At 38.5% G+C, this 15,110-nt stretch overlaps 1 protein-coding gene across 1 annotated transcript; it reads right to left on the bottom strand.

The window, feature by feature from the left end:
* Window positions 1-517: 517 nt before the first annotated feature.
* LOC121506989 (activin receptor type-1B-like) lies at window positions 518-14,759 on the bottom strand. Its single transcript, XM_041783074.1, has 9 exons — window positions 14,603-14,759; window positions 10,834-11,079; window positions 8,713-8,979; window positions 8,376-8,606; window positions 8,074-8,241; window positions 7,228-7,384; window positions 6,981-7,105; window positions 6,735-6,865; window positions 518-3,140 (listed from the first exon to the last, which is right to left on the bottom strand). The coding sequence occupies exons 1-9, from the start codon at window positions 14,667-14,669 to the stop codon at window positions 3,015-3,017; spliced, it is 1,518 nt and encodes a 505-aa protein (XP_041639008.1). The 5' UTR covers window positions 14,670-14,759; the 3' UTR covers window positions 518-3,014.
* Between the last annotated feature and the right edge of the window lie 351 nt (window positions 14,760-15,110).

Raw genomic sequence — 15,110 nt, 5'->3', positions numbered from 1 at the left:
CCTCTGCCACAAGTCCAGATCAGTGGAGGCCCGCAGTGATGGATGCTGGTAGTTCCTTTGACCTCATGGTTTGGTTTTTGCTCTTAAATACAGTCAACTGTGGGGCCCTCTATAGAGAGGTGTGTGCCTTTCTAAACTGTGTCCAATCAATTTATTTGACCACAGGTGGACTCTAATCAAGGTGTGGAAACATGGGAGGAATCTGAGCTCAATTTCAAGTGTTTTTGAAAAGGGTTTAAATATGTCATTATTTTTATTTTTCTTAAATGAGCAAAAAAACAAACAAAAACAAGCCCAAACTAAAATTCAGCTTTTTGGGTTTGTCATGATGTGGCACTTAGTGTAGATTCATGAATATAAAAAGAAGTTAAAAGACTGTAGCATCAGGCTGAAACAACAAAACTGAAAAAGCAAAGAGGGTCTGAACTTTATGTATGAAAGTAGCTTTAACAAAGCTTTAATCAATGCTTTAGTAAGAGATTTGCCAAGACAGATTGTTGAAAAAACAGACACCACATAAGAAAAACATTTGCATTTATTATTACTCTATAGTCGAAGTTACATGATTAGAGTCCTGAAGGGGTTTCTACATGGATGCAGTGTCTTTGCCATGTCTGGACAGAGACTTTACAGTGGTCACAACCTTTAAAACAACCTTATTTCTCTGACTCCTAATCTTTCATATGGATACTTGGTGCAAAAAATTAAAACTCTCAAATACACAATGTTTTTGTGTATCATAAGCAGGTACATTTCAACACACATACCCCTTTAGTGTAAGGTTATTTAGGACACTCAACCTTCTTTCAAAAAAGTAGGGCTCACCAGTCTTTCCAGACAAACAAAACAGCATTTAGGACGGTCCATCTGTTCAAACATCCTACAAAACAATACAGTGCAGTTAACAAGTGATTATTAAATACAGTTATTAGTCAAACACATTTTTGGGACCACATTGAGACATTTCAGTAGTATTTAGTTTAAACATTTCTTCTCCCAAAGAAGAGGTTTGATTCTTTTTACAGTTTTAGGTATACAGCGACTTATTGGCATGATTTCTAAAAACATTCTCATTTTCAGTGGTGTGATCTTAAACACTCAAGGTCATTGTGACTGGAGATGATTCTGAGAACAGTTTGGTTTCAGTGCTGCGAGGTCAGTAGTAGTGCACATTGTGGCCTTTCAGGCTTCCATTGGGACTCACAGCATACAATATAAATAACATGGGAAAGACCTTACACAAACAGTACCTGTTGAATTTGCATCCAGCTAAAGACAAAGTGCACCTTTATTCCTGATGAATGTAGACAGTGGTTTGACAATGTTAGCTTGAACAAAATCCTCGTATGAATACACATGAAGGAGGTATTGTAAGGTGGAGAAAGGAGGGTGGGAGGGGGAAACATCAATTAAAGTCCAACACTGCAGTAAGAAAAGAGCTAAAGGACAAAGTCAACAGAAACAGTGTATCCGACAAGTACAGTAACTGTACTTCAGAGGTCAGAAAGTACATTGGTACATAATTCTGTTTACAAACTGCAAGACAGAGGCCTTACATTTTCTTAACAACAACCAAAATTACAGTATAAAAGATTCAACTATCTAAAACATGACCCAAGCATCAACATGAAACAAAGTTTTACTGTCATATGTACACAAGTGTTACCTTAAAAAGCTAAATTATGTGCAGTAGTTGTACTTGGCCAGGGAGAATGCACCCTGAGGGAAAAAAGAAGATTGCTTTAACAATAAAAACAAACAGTATTCAGACTCCTGGAGTTAGTGTTTGTAGGGGAGTTTTCAAAGAAAGCCTATTTCCCCATTTTAAAGTACAGTGTGAACTGTACTGGCTGTTTCAAGGGCCAGATGTCTTGTACACCAGCTTATCCAAGTGACTGGATCAACACCGGTTCTAATGGCAGGATGTGGTCTGATCAAGATACAGTGGCTGCATTCAGATAACAATGTTAACATTTATAGAAACTACTTTTAGCTCAGCACTACTTGTGTCCCAATTTGAAGTCCACAGAAGACAGACGATGAAACATTCAGTATCAAGTCGCTGCTTCTCCATGACACAACCTTTAACCATACATCCTTGCTTTCAAATTCCTCAAGGGTTATTTTTGCTTTAGACTGTTCTATACAGGAGAAAATGGGGGGGAAGTTGTTGATCTGTAAGCATGAGGAAAACCTGAGGTTCACAACAGCTCACTGGGAAGGCTCCAGGCAGTTTTTCCAAAGGCTAAATAATATCTAATAATCCAGTGTTGTTTAAAGTCTCAAAATACTGTGTGAAAAGTCAATATGCTGCTTTCACACAAACTGCCTCAACAGCTTTGTACATGCTTACATGGTAATCAGCAGACAGCTAAAGCACACAGTCTTAGCAGAAGAGCTGTTCTCTGAACAACATGCCTGTGTGCTGCAGGAGACAGAGAAACCTGCACAAGAACCCCAAAAACGCTGATATACTTATAACAATATCTAGAAATTTAAACAACAGAATAAGAAAAAAATAAGTTAAAAATCTCCCCGCTAGTCTCCTTTTAAATACAAAAGAGAAAAATCCTGTTTGTTCACTACGAACGAACCATGATCAATTGGACCTGGACAAAATACAAGTGACTGGTTTTCAAAATCTTAACTGGTTAATTACATATCCTGCTATCTATTGCATACAAGTACACAGGAAATCCAAAGGTTCTGTTAGTATGGAGTTTAAAGAGGGACAAAAAGTTCAGGTAGGGCAGCAGTAGCTGAGACAAGACAGGAAAGGTGTTTCTTGGTAGTTTGGCTGGGTAAGCGAGGTAGGGTTTGTCAGAAATCAAGTGGCTTCAAAACTGGAAGGAGTGTCTATGAAGTCATATTTTACAAAGTGCGACTCTTCACCATAATCTCTGACTTTGTGCATTCTTTGTAGAGAGCCCAGCTCCTCTCTCTCAGCATCCTACGTACAGTCTGGAGTCGGGGCTCCATCAGTGCTCTCTCTCTAAGAACTCTGCTGACTCAGCTCACACTTTAATGTCCTCCTGAACGCTGAGCTGGGACAGGGTCTTTTTGATGCGTAGGGCTGTCAAGCGGGCAGCTCCATTAGCATACCAACACTCTCTCATGATTTTGCCCATAATTCGGAGAGCCTGAAACAGAAGAAGAACAAGCAGATAAGGATTAAGTTTAGTTAATGTTAAACACCCAAAGCCTTCTCTTTTAAAATAGCCTGTTCCTGAATGGGCATTGTGATGCATTTAAATAGAGAGAAAATAAAGCTGCCAAATAAACCCAGATAACTGATGGAAATTATATCTTAAACTACTAAAATGAAATCCCTCATGCAGTTGTGGTAATATTGTATCAACTCAAATAATTGCTGAGAAAAACACAAGGCAATTAAAACTTTTAAATATTGCCCAAATAGTATAATAACAATTAAGTATTTGCATATATTTTACTTTTTCAAAGTTCCTTAGAGTTCAATCGCTTTAAAGAATCCTAAATAAAATCTATCTAAGATGGCTGACAATGGAAGGTCTTATTTTTAACATTAGCCCCTAAAAGTAGTTGTACCACAATCTAGAAGTATCTGTCCCATTTCAGGATACTTCTACTACTCTTTTCTGATTTTAAAGCCTACAACCTCTTTTGATTATTATTATCTTTTGATTATTATAAGAAAAAAACAACAAAATTTCAGACCTTATAGTCTTGCATTGAAGACTTTTTACAACAAAAGCCTTTATTTTGGCTAAATTGATTTATTAAATTTTAATACATTCTAAAAGCCCGTGGACACCTTGTAAAGTGAGGTCTAGTTTCACACTAGCTAATAGCTAATATTAGTGCCCCAAACTAAAGTGAGGGAAAACTCTTAGCAGTTTATTAGCAATAAATTGTGGTCTTGTAGCTAAAGGTACTAATGAACATTTAATAATGATTAATAAGCAGTTAGTATGCTACTAACTAGTATGCTAATTAATGGTGAGAATTGTACCCTTAAGCCATACTGAAAAATGTTAAGATTCTGATCAGGCTCTACATCTGCTTTTAAAATAAAGTTATCCAAAGAATATACCGTTGCAAGAAAAAGTATGTGAACCCTTTGGGATTTCTTGGATTTCTGCATAAATTGGTCATAAAATGTGTTTTGATCTTCATCTAAGTCACAACAATAGACAAATACAGACTGCTTAAACTAATACTGCACAAAAAATGATATGTTTTCATGTTTTTATTGAACAAATCATGTAAACATTCACAGTGCAGGGTGGAAAAAGTATGTGAACCTTTGGATTTAATAACTGGTTGACCCTCCTTTGGCAGCAATAACCTCAACCAAACATTTCCTGTAGTTGCAGATCAGACCAGCACAACGGTCAAGAGGAATTTTGGACCATTCCTCTTTACAAAACTGTTTCAGTTCAGCAATATTCTTGGGATGTCTGGTGTGAATCGCTCTCTTGAGGTCATGCCACAGCATCTCAATCGATTTGAAGTCAGGACTCTGACTGGGCCACTCCAGAAGGTGTATTTTCTTCTGTTGAAGCCATTCTGTTGTTGATTTACTTCTATGATTTGGGTCGTTGTCCTGTTGCATCACCCATCCTCTGTTAAGCTTCAGTTGGCAGACAGATGGTCTTAAGTTTTCCTGCAAAATGTCTTGATAAACTTGGGAATTCATTTTTCCGTCAATGACAGCAATCCGTCCAGACCCTGAGGTAGCAAAGCAGCCCCAAACCATGATGGCCCCTCCACCGTATTTCACAGTTGGGATGAGGTTTTGATGTTGGTGTGCTGTGCCTTTTTTTCTACACACACAGCGTTGTGTGTTCCTTCCAAACAAGTCAATTTTGGTTTCATCTGTCCACAGAATATTTTGCTTGTAGTGCTGTGGAACATCCAGGTGCTCTTTTGCAAACTTCAAACGTGCAGCAATGGTTTTTTTGGACAACAGTGGCTTCCTCCATGGTGTCCTCCCATGAGCTCCATTCTTGTTTAATGTTTTACTTATTGTAGATTTGTCAACACAAATGTAAGCATATGCCAAAGATTTCTGTAAGTCTTTAGGTGACACTCTAGGATTCTTCTTCACCTCATTGAGCATTTACAGGACAACCACGCCTAGGGAGAGTAGCAACAATGCTGAACTTCTTTCATTTGTAGACTGTCTTACCGTGGACCCATGAACATTAAGGCTTTTAGAGATACTTCTGTAACCCTTTCCAGCTTCATGCAAGTCAACAATTCTTGATCCTAGGTCCTCTGAGAGCTCTTTTGAGCCAGGCATGGTTCACATCAGGCAATGCTTCTTGAGAACAGCAAATTCAACACTGGTGTGTGTTTTTTATAGGGCAGGGCAGCTTTAACCAACACATCCAATCTCATCCCATTGATTGGACTCCAGGTTGGCTGACTCCTGGCTCCAATTAGCTCTTGGAGAAGTCATTAGCCTAGGGGTTTGTGTCCTTTTTCCACCCTGCACTGTGAATGTTTACATGATTTGTTCAATAAAAACATGAAAACATATCATTTTTGTGTGGTATTAGTTTAAGCAGACTGTGTTTGTCTATTGTTGTGACTTAGATGAAGATCAAAACACATTTTATGGCCAATTTATGCAGAAATCCAAGAAATCCCAAAGGGCTCACATACTTTTTCTTGTAACTGTATCTTTCTATATTTTATCTGAGGCAATCTCATCCCTCATTAGTAGAAGGCAGAGGAATACACACATCACATTTTCGTATGTTTTTTGTATCTCTTAAAGTCTTTTACCCTCAAAGTTCCTTTTAATAGAATATTCATTATTTATTTTTTTTTAGGTCTATTTACTAATGTGTCAGCCTAATTTATATCAGCATTCATCTTTTAGGTCTTCTTGTGTATTTTAGTTTACACATATTGTTGCTGTCTGTTTCGATGTGTGTTTTATCTGTTTTATCTGTACAAGCTGCTCGGAAACAATTGCCCCTCGAGGGATTAATTAAATTGTTGAATTGAATTGATCCTTTTTGAGTGTAACAGATGATGCTCACATATAATTTTTATTTCTGAATCGCTCTCATAATCAAGACTGAGCTTCTTGTTACTGCTTTGACAGAAGGCACCAGTATATCCTAAATTCAAGCCAAGTATCCTAAGGGCTAGGAAAAATGTAGATACATTTAAATGTTCATAAATGAGATGAGATTTTCATGTAAAAACATGACATGCATTTATAGGACAAGGTCAGCAAAGAGCTAAAAGATATTGCTTTGTCAACAGAAGGCACCAAAATCAACTCAGACTGGAAGTTCCACACAGGAGTTGTAATTATTTTGTTACTTCTTTCCCTTTTTAGACAGAATGAGCATGATAGGTATCAGACTGTAAGCATAAACTTGCCACCGCCCTGTGGTGAACAAATCATTGGTGGGACCATGTGTAATAAGTGGACATCTTACATCCCTGCCTCACACAGAAACTGGCTCAAGGACTTAAAATCCAACTATACTCAAGAGAAGATCCTCTACCATGTAAGAAAAGACCAAAAACTTTCAGAATGATTTAAGGAGCCTCCATAGATGACTAAAATGTGATTACTGACACTCAAATGTTACCTTTGTGTTCCCTCGGCTTAAATTTCTTTGCACTCTCTTGTTCTATACCTTGCCACAAGTATTTAACTCAATGAGAGATTAAAAAAAAACAGCAAATGGAACCAGAATTGTTTGTAGTCAAAATTAATCATTTCCTACCTCGTAGCTCTGCCACCAGTTAGGGATGTTAGGTCGTAGTCTTTGGTCACACACCACCTTCCTCATTTCCTCTATTGAGGGGTCAGAGGGCACCAGGTCATAGTAGGGCAGCTGGTACTCTTCGTGGATACCTGAGAGCACAAGACAGTGTGGAGGTCAGATCAGAGCTGCAGGGAGCACAACTGTAATACTGAACAAAAAACAAATGCAGGTTAAACATCAGGAGTGAAAACAAAGCCCTCCCACCTCCACTATTACAGCGGCGTGCAATCTCCCAGTAGACCAGCCCTAGAGCATAGATATCAGCACATTTAAAGGAGTCAAAGTGTCTCATGTTGATGGTTTCATCCAAAACCTCAGGAGCCATATACCTGAAAACACAAGAACAAGCCCATGTTGTAAATATAAAGATTTAGCAGGTACTCTAGGAGATATGTCAAAGATGTCTGTATAAGAGAACAGCAGGTAACAGCAGGTGTTTGTTGACACACACCTCTTGGTGCCCACTCGTTGATTAGGTGCAATGTCAATAGTGTCAGTGGCAGAGTCATGACGGACAGCCAATCCCAGGTCAGCGATGGCACAGGTGCAGTTCTTCTTCACAAGGATGTTTTTGGACTTCAAGTCTCTGTGAGCGATGCCGGGTTTGCCTGCAGAAAACATAAAAGTGTTTCTGAATTCTCATCTCTTTTTAAACACAAGGATTTTTTGTTGCATAAAAAGCGAAAAATTTGAACAAGATCTGCAAGTTTATAAGTTTTCATAAGTTTTTATAGAAAACAGTCCTCCATGTGTGAAACAACAGTCTTTAATGGCAGTGATATCAACAATTGTACCAGCAGAGCTGAAGCCTCTAAGCAGAGCCACTGCAGTTAGGAAGAAAATTAAAGAGGTGATATCTTTCTTGAAAAGTAACTGAAATCAGTGACTTTCAAGCATTTTCCTTTCAATTTTGTGGTTCCATCTTGCGTAATGTTGGGATTTGCTTCCATTTGTGTCATTTCTTTATGACAGATAATGAACATTTCAGAATTTTGGACTGTTGATTGGACAAAAAAGCGAATAAAAATTTCACTTTATGTTCTTGGAGATTGTGTTGAGTCTTATTCACTATCAACCAAGCTGCCAAAGTCCAAATCAAACTAATTCATCAATTTTCTTCCGAACAAAGCAGCTACTAAAATGTATAAATAAATGCACAGAAATGTTTCAATCACCCTTGCTAAGACTGCTCCTCGTTTGATAGTCGTACATGCATACTAGAGAGGCTACCTTGTTTTCTTTTAAGTGGAGGAATCTTTTACGTGGAAAAACGAATGTCCATTTATAGAAACACTACCTTGTGTTCCAAGAATCTCCATGTGCAAATGTGCGAGGCCGCTGGCAGCTGACAGTGCCAGTTTGATCATTCCTTCAGTGTTGACAGAGTAGCGGTTCAGGTAGTCAAACAGGGAGCCGTACTCATGGTAGTCCGACACCAACCACAGCTGAGTCCAGGTGCCATTGTCTGGAAAAAAGACAGAAATACAAAGATGACTGGTTTACTTAAGAATCATGAAAAGTTGCATAATAAATATACAGTTGGCCTTGAGTATCTGATCTATTCTTTGGTAGAAAGCATGTGATGTCACAGGTTTGCACCTTTGTTGTCTGCAGCAATAAAGCCCAGGATGTTTTCATGACGGAGCATGATGGTCTGATAGATTTCAGCCTCACGGAACCAAGAGCGCTCCTCTCTTGAAGAGAAGATCTTTACCGCTACATCACCTCCCCTCCAGCGTCCTCGCCACACCTCCCCGAAACGCCCTTTACCAATGATCTCCTGGAGGACAATCGTTCTTGCCACAGTCCGCTGCACAAACAGAGGGAGACCTGCACAGAGGAGATGAGAGCAAACAAACATCAGCAGCAGCCAAAAGAGGAGCAAACACAAACATGAGTGCTTGCCTGCAGCTCCATTATCCCGTTGTGTACTGACCGGAGCCTGAACCAGACGTGGACAGATCGTATATGAGGTCCTGCAGGGTCCTGTCTTTGGCCAGGTACAGGTGGTCACAGGAGGGGTCCTCCACCTCCAGCCTCTGCCTGTGGCTGTACGCCCTCTGGTGGTACTGATACAGGAACACAACCACCAGCAGCAGCAGACAGAGTAGGAACAGCGGCCCTGCGATCACAGCCACCAGTTCCACCAACCCCCATGTCCCACCTGGACCGTAGCCTCCCCCCAGTCCTGGCTGTGTCGTAACTTTAAAGAAAAATAAGAGACAGATAACAAAACAACATAAAAAAGACCCTATTGTGAATTTCTCAGAGTTTTTGAGAAATGTAGTGAATAGAGACATTAATCCTGCTTTTTATTTTTTTAAAAGCAATTCATATTCTTCAGTTCATCAAATGATTGTCTAGGAATAATAACTACCTCTTAATCACCGTATTGTGGCATTATTGTAGAAATGTGTCCTTGTATCACATCACATCACACTGTGCTGTATCCCTGTGATTCCCACCCCTACCTCATACCAGACAGCATTATACAAGTCACACTTTTGCCAACCTCAGTCTGGTGCTGGCTGCCAATCTCACCCTTTTTTTCTCCTTAACTGATCTAGAATCAGAGATAAAAGACCAGTCTATAGAGCCACAGATGGCCTAGTGGTCATGTCGGACCCCATGTACACGGGCAGCATAGTATTAGGATATTTTGTCTGGTGATATACTGCATTGTCTCATCCACCAAGTATCAATTTTTTTAAGTTAATTGCTAATATGAACTGAAGTCTATGATAACGGAAAAATAAAATCAATTGTCCAGTGAGATCGGCAGAGGTGACGTTCATAGAGCAGGAGAAAGTTAGTACTTTATATAACACTTTATATACAGTTAAAGTCCAGTTTATAACCAACTGAAGCCATACTAGAATACATACAGTTTCACACCATAAATTCAGACTATTTAAGATTCCAAAGGGTTTTAGTTATTTAATAACAAGTCCTTCTGTGATTTGCACATTTAATGTTTTTGGTCCTTAAAAAATAGTAAAGGGGCTTTGGCCCCCAAAAACAGAGCTTCCCCTCCACAATTTAGCATTAAGTTAATACTTTTGCTATGTCTAGTTGATGAGATCAATGGCTGCATAAAAATATTTTACTTGCACTTATCATAGTTAAGGACACTGAAAAAATGAGGAGCTGTGATCTCTGGTAAAGGGCATGAACATATCTAAAAACTATTTTGGTGCTGTCAAAATTTTTGTTTGGTTTCAATTAATTACTAACAGGTGTGAAAAATGCAATTAAAATGTATGCTGATTGATCACTCTGACGCCATCACATAACCAGCTAAAGTAGCTTTGGAACTCATGTAAAAATTCTCTGCGCTCTTAATTTGTTAAATTTTATGAATAAAATCCATATTCTACAGATTAACACCATCCTAAAATGACTAGTAAGTGTGCAATCTGTCCTCATTCTCAACTTTAGCTGTTTAAAATGCTAATAAAACGTTTTGATGCCACTCAGAAGCATGCTTTTCTGACTGTTTTACTATTATCCATAAATCTACCAGCAATTATCTTTCTCAAATTATTGACGTGTGATTATTTGTGATGAATCAATTACAAAGTCCATAATTAATTAGAAATTTTTAAATGAACTGAAAGCACTTACCAAAGGAAAAAAACTGTTTAAACTTCATGCCAAACTTCTTAAGAAATGCATTTTGGTAAAAAATAATATTCCAAGCTAATATTCTTCCCTCTAAAAATATTTTACTCCACTGTACAAAACACCACAGGAAACTTCTCAGGAACCATGAGTCACCAAAGTGTGGAAGAAAAATTTCACAGGCACAGAGATTCTTCAGATAAGATTACAATAACCCCCACTCAGACACTCTAACAGAACACAGGAAAACTATACTGGCTGGTGTGTGAGTTGTATAGTACTTCAGGTACATCAGACAAGTTTCTTCATCTGTATTTTCTGTATGTTATATGACAGACAGAGATCAGTCTGTTTGAATCTATCTGCCAAACATTTAGAGAACTCTGAAAAAATTGGCGATGTAAGTTTATGGGGTGAACTATGTAACATTTCTCACCTGAGGGTACTTGGAGGTCGATGCTGTTGCAGTAGTCGGTGTAGCAGCAGTGAATGTTGAGCAGACCCTCTGCACCGATGCAGTAGAATGGCTGTCCAGGAGGCACCAGTTTTTCCCTTGTGATGCAGATGCGAATATGCTGCTCTTGGCCATCGATGAAGGAAGTGGAGGCCATGCAGGCTCCATCAGTCTCACAGCGGGAGCCAGTCTTCTCACACTGGGCAGTAGTGCAGTTACACCAAAGAGCTGCAGAGATGGAGAAACAGGAAAATAGGGAAAAATAATAAGGCAGGCCAACTTAATAGACTATCTTCTTTCGTCAGAGTGCATTACACCAGAAAAAATAGACCGTTCAATATATAAACACACTAAAGTTAGTTAATAGTAATGGGCTGTCAGGGATTATTTTGTGGGTTATTTTCTGTTACTAATCATGTTTTTTGTACAGAACAGTTAGCTTGTCTGTTGAAAGGTGAGAGGGTCAAATATTGCAAGAATACTTTAAGCAGCTGAATTTCCAGATTACTGAAGTCTTAAAGGTAAGGACAGAAAAGCAGACGATGGTGTAAGTGTGGTCAGGAAATAGAGGAAGTGTTGAGAGGTGGGGTGTGTTTTCTTGGCTGGGCCTCTGGGAGGATGGGTGGAGAGATTATGTTAAGAGCAGAGATTAAATGAGCAATAGTAACTGTTATTTCAGATATCAAAACTTCCTCATTTAAATCCAGTAATGATACTAAAGCATAGACATGATGTGACAGTTCAGTAACTCTGACAAAATAGACAAAGGGGATCGTCTATACAAGATGACCATCCCAGAGCCTAAATGCTGGATGTGGATGTTAAAAAAACGAGCGTACATGCTGCTGGACTTCACTGTAGTCCACGTCAAACGAGAAATTCAGAGTTAATGTATTACAACATTATCTTTGGTACTGACTCATATAATGCTCACACCTACTTGACAGATGCTGGTAGTCACATATGAGAAGGAAAACATCCAGAGAGAAAAAAAGGGAAGAAAAATGCTGACTAAACTTCAAAAGAGACATTTCAGATTTTCCATTGCTATTAATGTTGTACAACTCCTGTTCATATCAGGATGACTGTCTAAAACCGCACAAGAGTCCTGTATGATGCATTAGATGGAGAAATCCTCAAACCATGTACAGCAAAGATACAGACAACCGATGTTCAGACTGGTCACAAAGGTGTTTTCTGGGCAGCTGATTGTTTTTCCATATGTTTTCAGACACAACACAACTCCTGTTGACATAACTTCCTTGGGTGTGATTACAACAGGACTGAAAATCCATGTTTTATGAACTCTCTTAAATCCCAACCCTCAAATTCATTTTCCATAGCAATGAAGAGAATATCAGGGACAGTTAAGTTTCTTGCTACACAGTGCAGGTAGTGGGAATGCAAAGACAGCTGTAGGAGAACTGTTCTCATATTTTGTAACATTCTCAAAATACTCAACCGATCCATTCAATGATGGCAACAACACCACATTTTTCAGCTGTGTCTCTCCACAGAAAATCTGATACTTTTGAGTTTAATGAATGTTTCCATAAATCAGTGGCAAGCCATTAGCAGAAAAATATCAACAATACGGTTTATTTTTACTTTATTGTCCAGTAAAAACAACTAGTTTTGCTAGTTTTTTTTTTTTTTTTTTTTACAAAAAACCCTCTTTAATGTCAAAGTAAAAATGGATTTCTACCAAGTCATGTCAATTTAATACAAATATGTAATATCATATAAGTGATTGAAAAAATATTCATCCCCTTTAAAGTGAGTGACCTAGTTCAACAGAGGTCCAGCCAGTTGGTGCTAGTAGTCTCACAATTGGTGAAATGGGGATCACCTGAGTGCAGAGAATGTGCCTCAGGTGATTGTAGTCTAAAGACACCTGTGTCTGAAAGGTCCAGTCACTGGCTAATCATTATTCCTGGCTACTATTATACTATGAAGACAAAAAGAACACTCTAAGCAATTCTGAGAAAATGTTATGGAAAAGTTTAAGTGGGGGATCCAAGGAGGATGGATACAAAAAATCTCCAAGGCACTGAACATCACCCTGAGTTCAGTTAAATCCATCATCAAGAAATGGAAAGATTATGGCACATGTGTAATTCTCAGAAAAAGCAAATAAAGGAGCACCCTCCAAACTTTTTTTAAGGTGTTGTCACAACGCTGAGGAAGACTAAGTCGAAACATGTCCGTTGTGCCTTGCTGCCTTGAATAAAACTACCAAAAAGGACATTTTGAATGCTGACGTGTAATTCTGCCTAGATCAGGCCGTCCTCACAAACTGATTTTCTCTGCAACAAGGAGACTAGTAATACAGGCTACCAAGACACCTATGACTACTCTGGAGGAGTTACAAGCTTCAGCAGCTGAGATGGGAGAGACTCTGCATACAACAACTGTTGCCTAGGACAATACTTTGAAGAAATTTGTTTACACTTTGACATTATAGAGTTTTTTTTTTTTTTTTGGTTTACATTTTTTGATTAATTGATTTATACAATTGTCAAAAGGGTAAAACATTCAAGGGGGTGAATACTTTTCAAAGGCACTGTAGGTCTCTCAAGAAAACAACATTGCTTTTGAAGATACTGAGTTAATTTCTCAGTGCCTACAGAAAACAGTTAAACTTAACCCATTTGCAGAAAAAAAGTGAAAAAAGGTGTGGGGACATACTGGGCTTCAATACTTTCTTACCCTTGCTGTTTTTACAATTGTAAGAGCTGTAGAAAAACAGAATATTTTTTAAGAGGTTTATCTGCCATTTATACAATAATTCTTCACAGTAGCAATCCATCTTATGTTTATGGTAAAAGTGGTTTTAAAAGCCTTTTGCACCAAAGTAAAAGGCAGACAATCTAATTGCATATTTTAACAAATAAAATTTACCCTGACCTTTAGAAAATCTGGATGATAATTAAGAATGCTATACATGTCACACAGCCATGCTGTCCCAGTATATTATGAGCACTGTAAAAAACACTCTAAGTGAAGCACATATTATATAACTCCTGAAAATAATGAGTGAATATACCTGACACGCTCAGTCTACTCCAAATGCTGATAAACTTATAAAACCTACCAAAGACACAGTCCTGTAGACATTTAATACAAGAATGAAGGACTCGTCTATCAAATGTATATACTGCATCGTTATTAGGAGAGTTTCATCTTCATATTTGTGCCTGAATTCGGATGGTATCATATTACTAAGAGTAATCTGAGGACATGCATCCTTATTACATCGACATCTGAGCCCTTTTAAACCTTGATACACAATAATTTCCCAGTGTCATACTTATTAAACTAGCTTCATATCCATGGTCTATTACAAGCTTAAAAATATCAAAATCAAGGAATTTAACAAAAAAGTCAAAACGGCTACCATCTGTCTATGTCTCAAAGCTAAGCACGAGACTGACAGTTAGCTCTGTTTACAGCGAAATCAATCACTGAGCCGACTAAGCTTTGCTTCACAAACAAACCCTTTATCCACTGTTTTACAGACAACAGCGACAGATATATGGTAAGATTTGATGTTTGATGCGTTTTACTCGACATTTTCGTGTAAAGACGTCCAGCGTTTGCACACAGGGGGGCTGACCTGGTTTCCTCTCTACAGTTCAATTTAATGTTTCTCGGCTAGGCTACTGCTAACCGAGCTAACCTAGCTAGCAGTTTTCCTCGATAATGGCAGCGGTGCCGAGCTCCTGAACCAGACAAACAGTAAGTTACTCACCCTCGCAGGGTTTGTACAGGATGCTGTGGACAACCACGACGGCTAACGAGATCCACAGGTTAGCCATGATCAATATTTTCCAGTTTCATCGCATTAACATGTTTGGTTAGCTTAACGTTAAGCTAAGTGTGGCGAAGCGTGAGGTTGACAGCCAGCTAACCAGGCTGTCAGTATGAACAGTTAAGTAACATGCTGCTCCACCAGCAGGCAGCAGCACATACACACAGAGGAGACTGCAGACTATCCAGGGGTGGAAAGTAACTCATTACAAATTACTCAATCTCATTTTAAAAAGCACAGAGTACTGAGTTAAAAAATAAACACTAAAAGCCACAACAAGGAGGTCCAAACTTTCTGCCAACAACATGAAAACGACTGGTTCTTTGGCTTTGACAGCACATGATTGTCAGTAAACTACATGCACATAACAAGAGAATTATTCCATATTTATTCCCAAAACAGCTGTTGCAATGTACTTTAGGTTATGCCACACTTTATAATAAATTAA

Source organism: Cheilinus undulatus, linkage group 3 (genome assembly GCF_018320785.1).
Source record: "Cheilinus undulatus linkage group 3, ASM1832078v1, whole genome shotgun sequence".
Taxonomy (NCBI): domain Eukaryota; kingdom Metazoa; phylum Chordata; class Actinopteri; order Labriformes; family Labridae; genus Cheilinus; species Cheilinus undulatus.
This window is presented reverse-complemented; position numbering and strand designations above follow the sequence as displayed.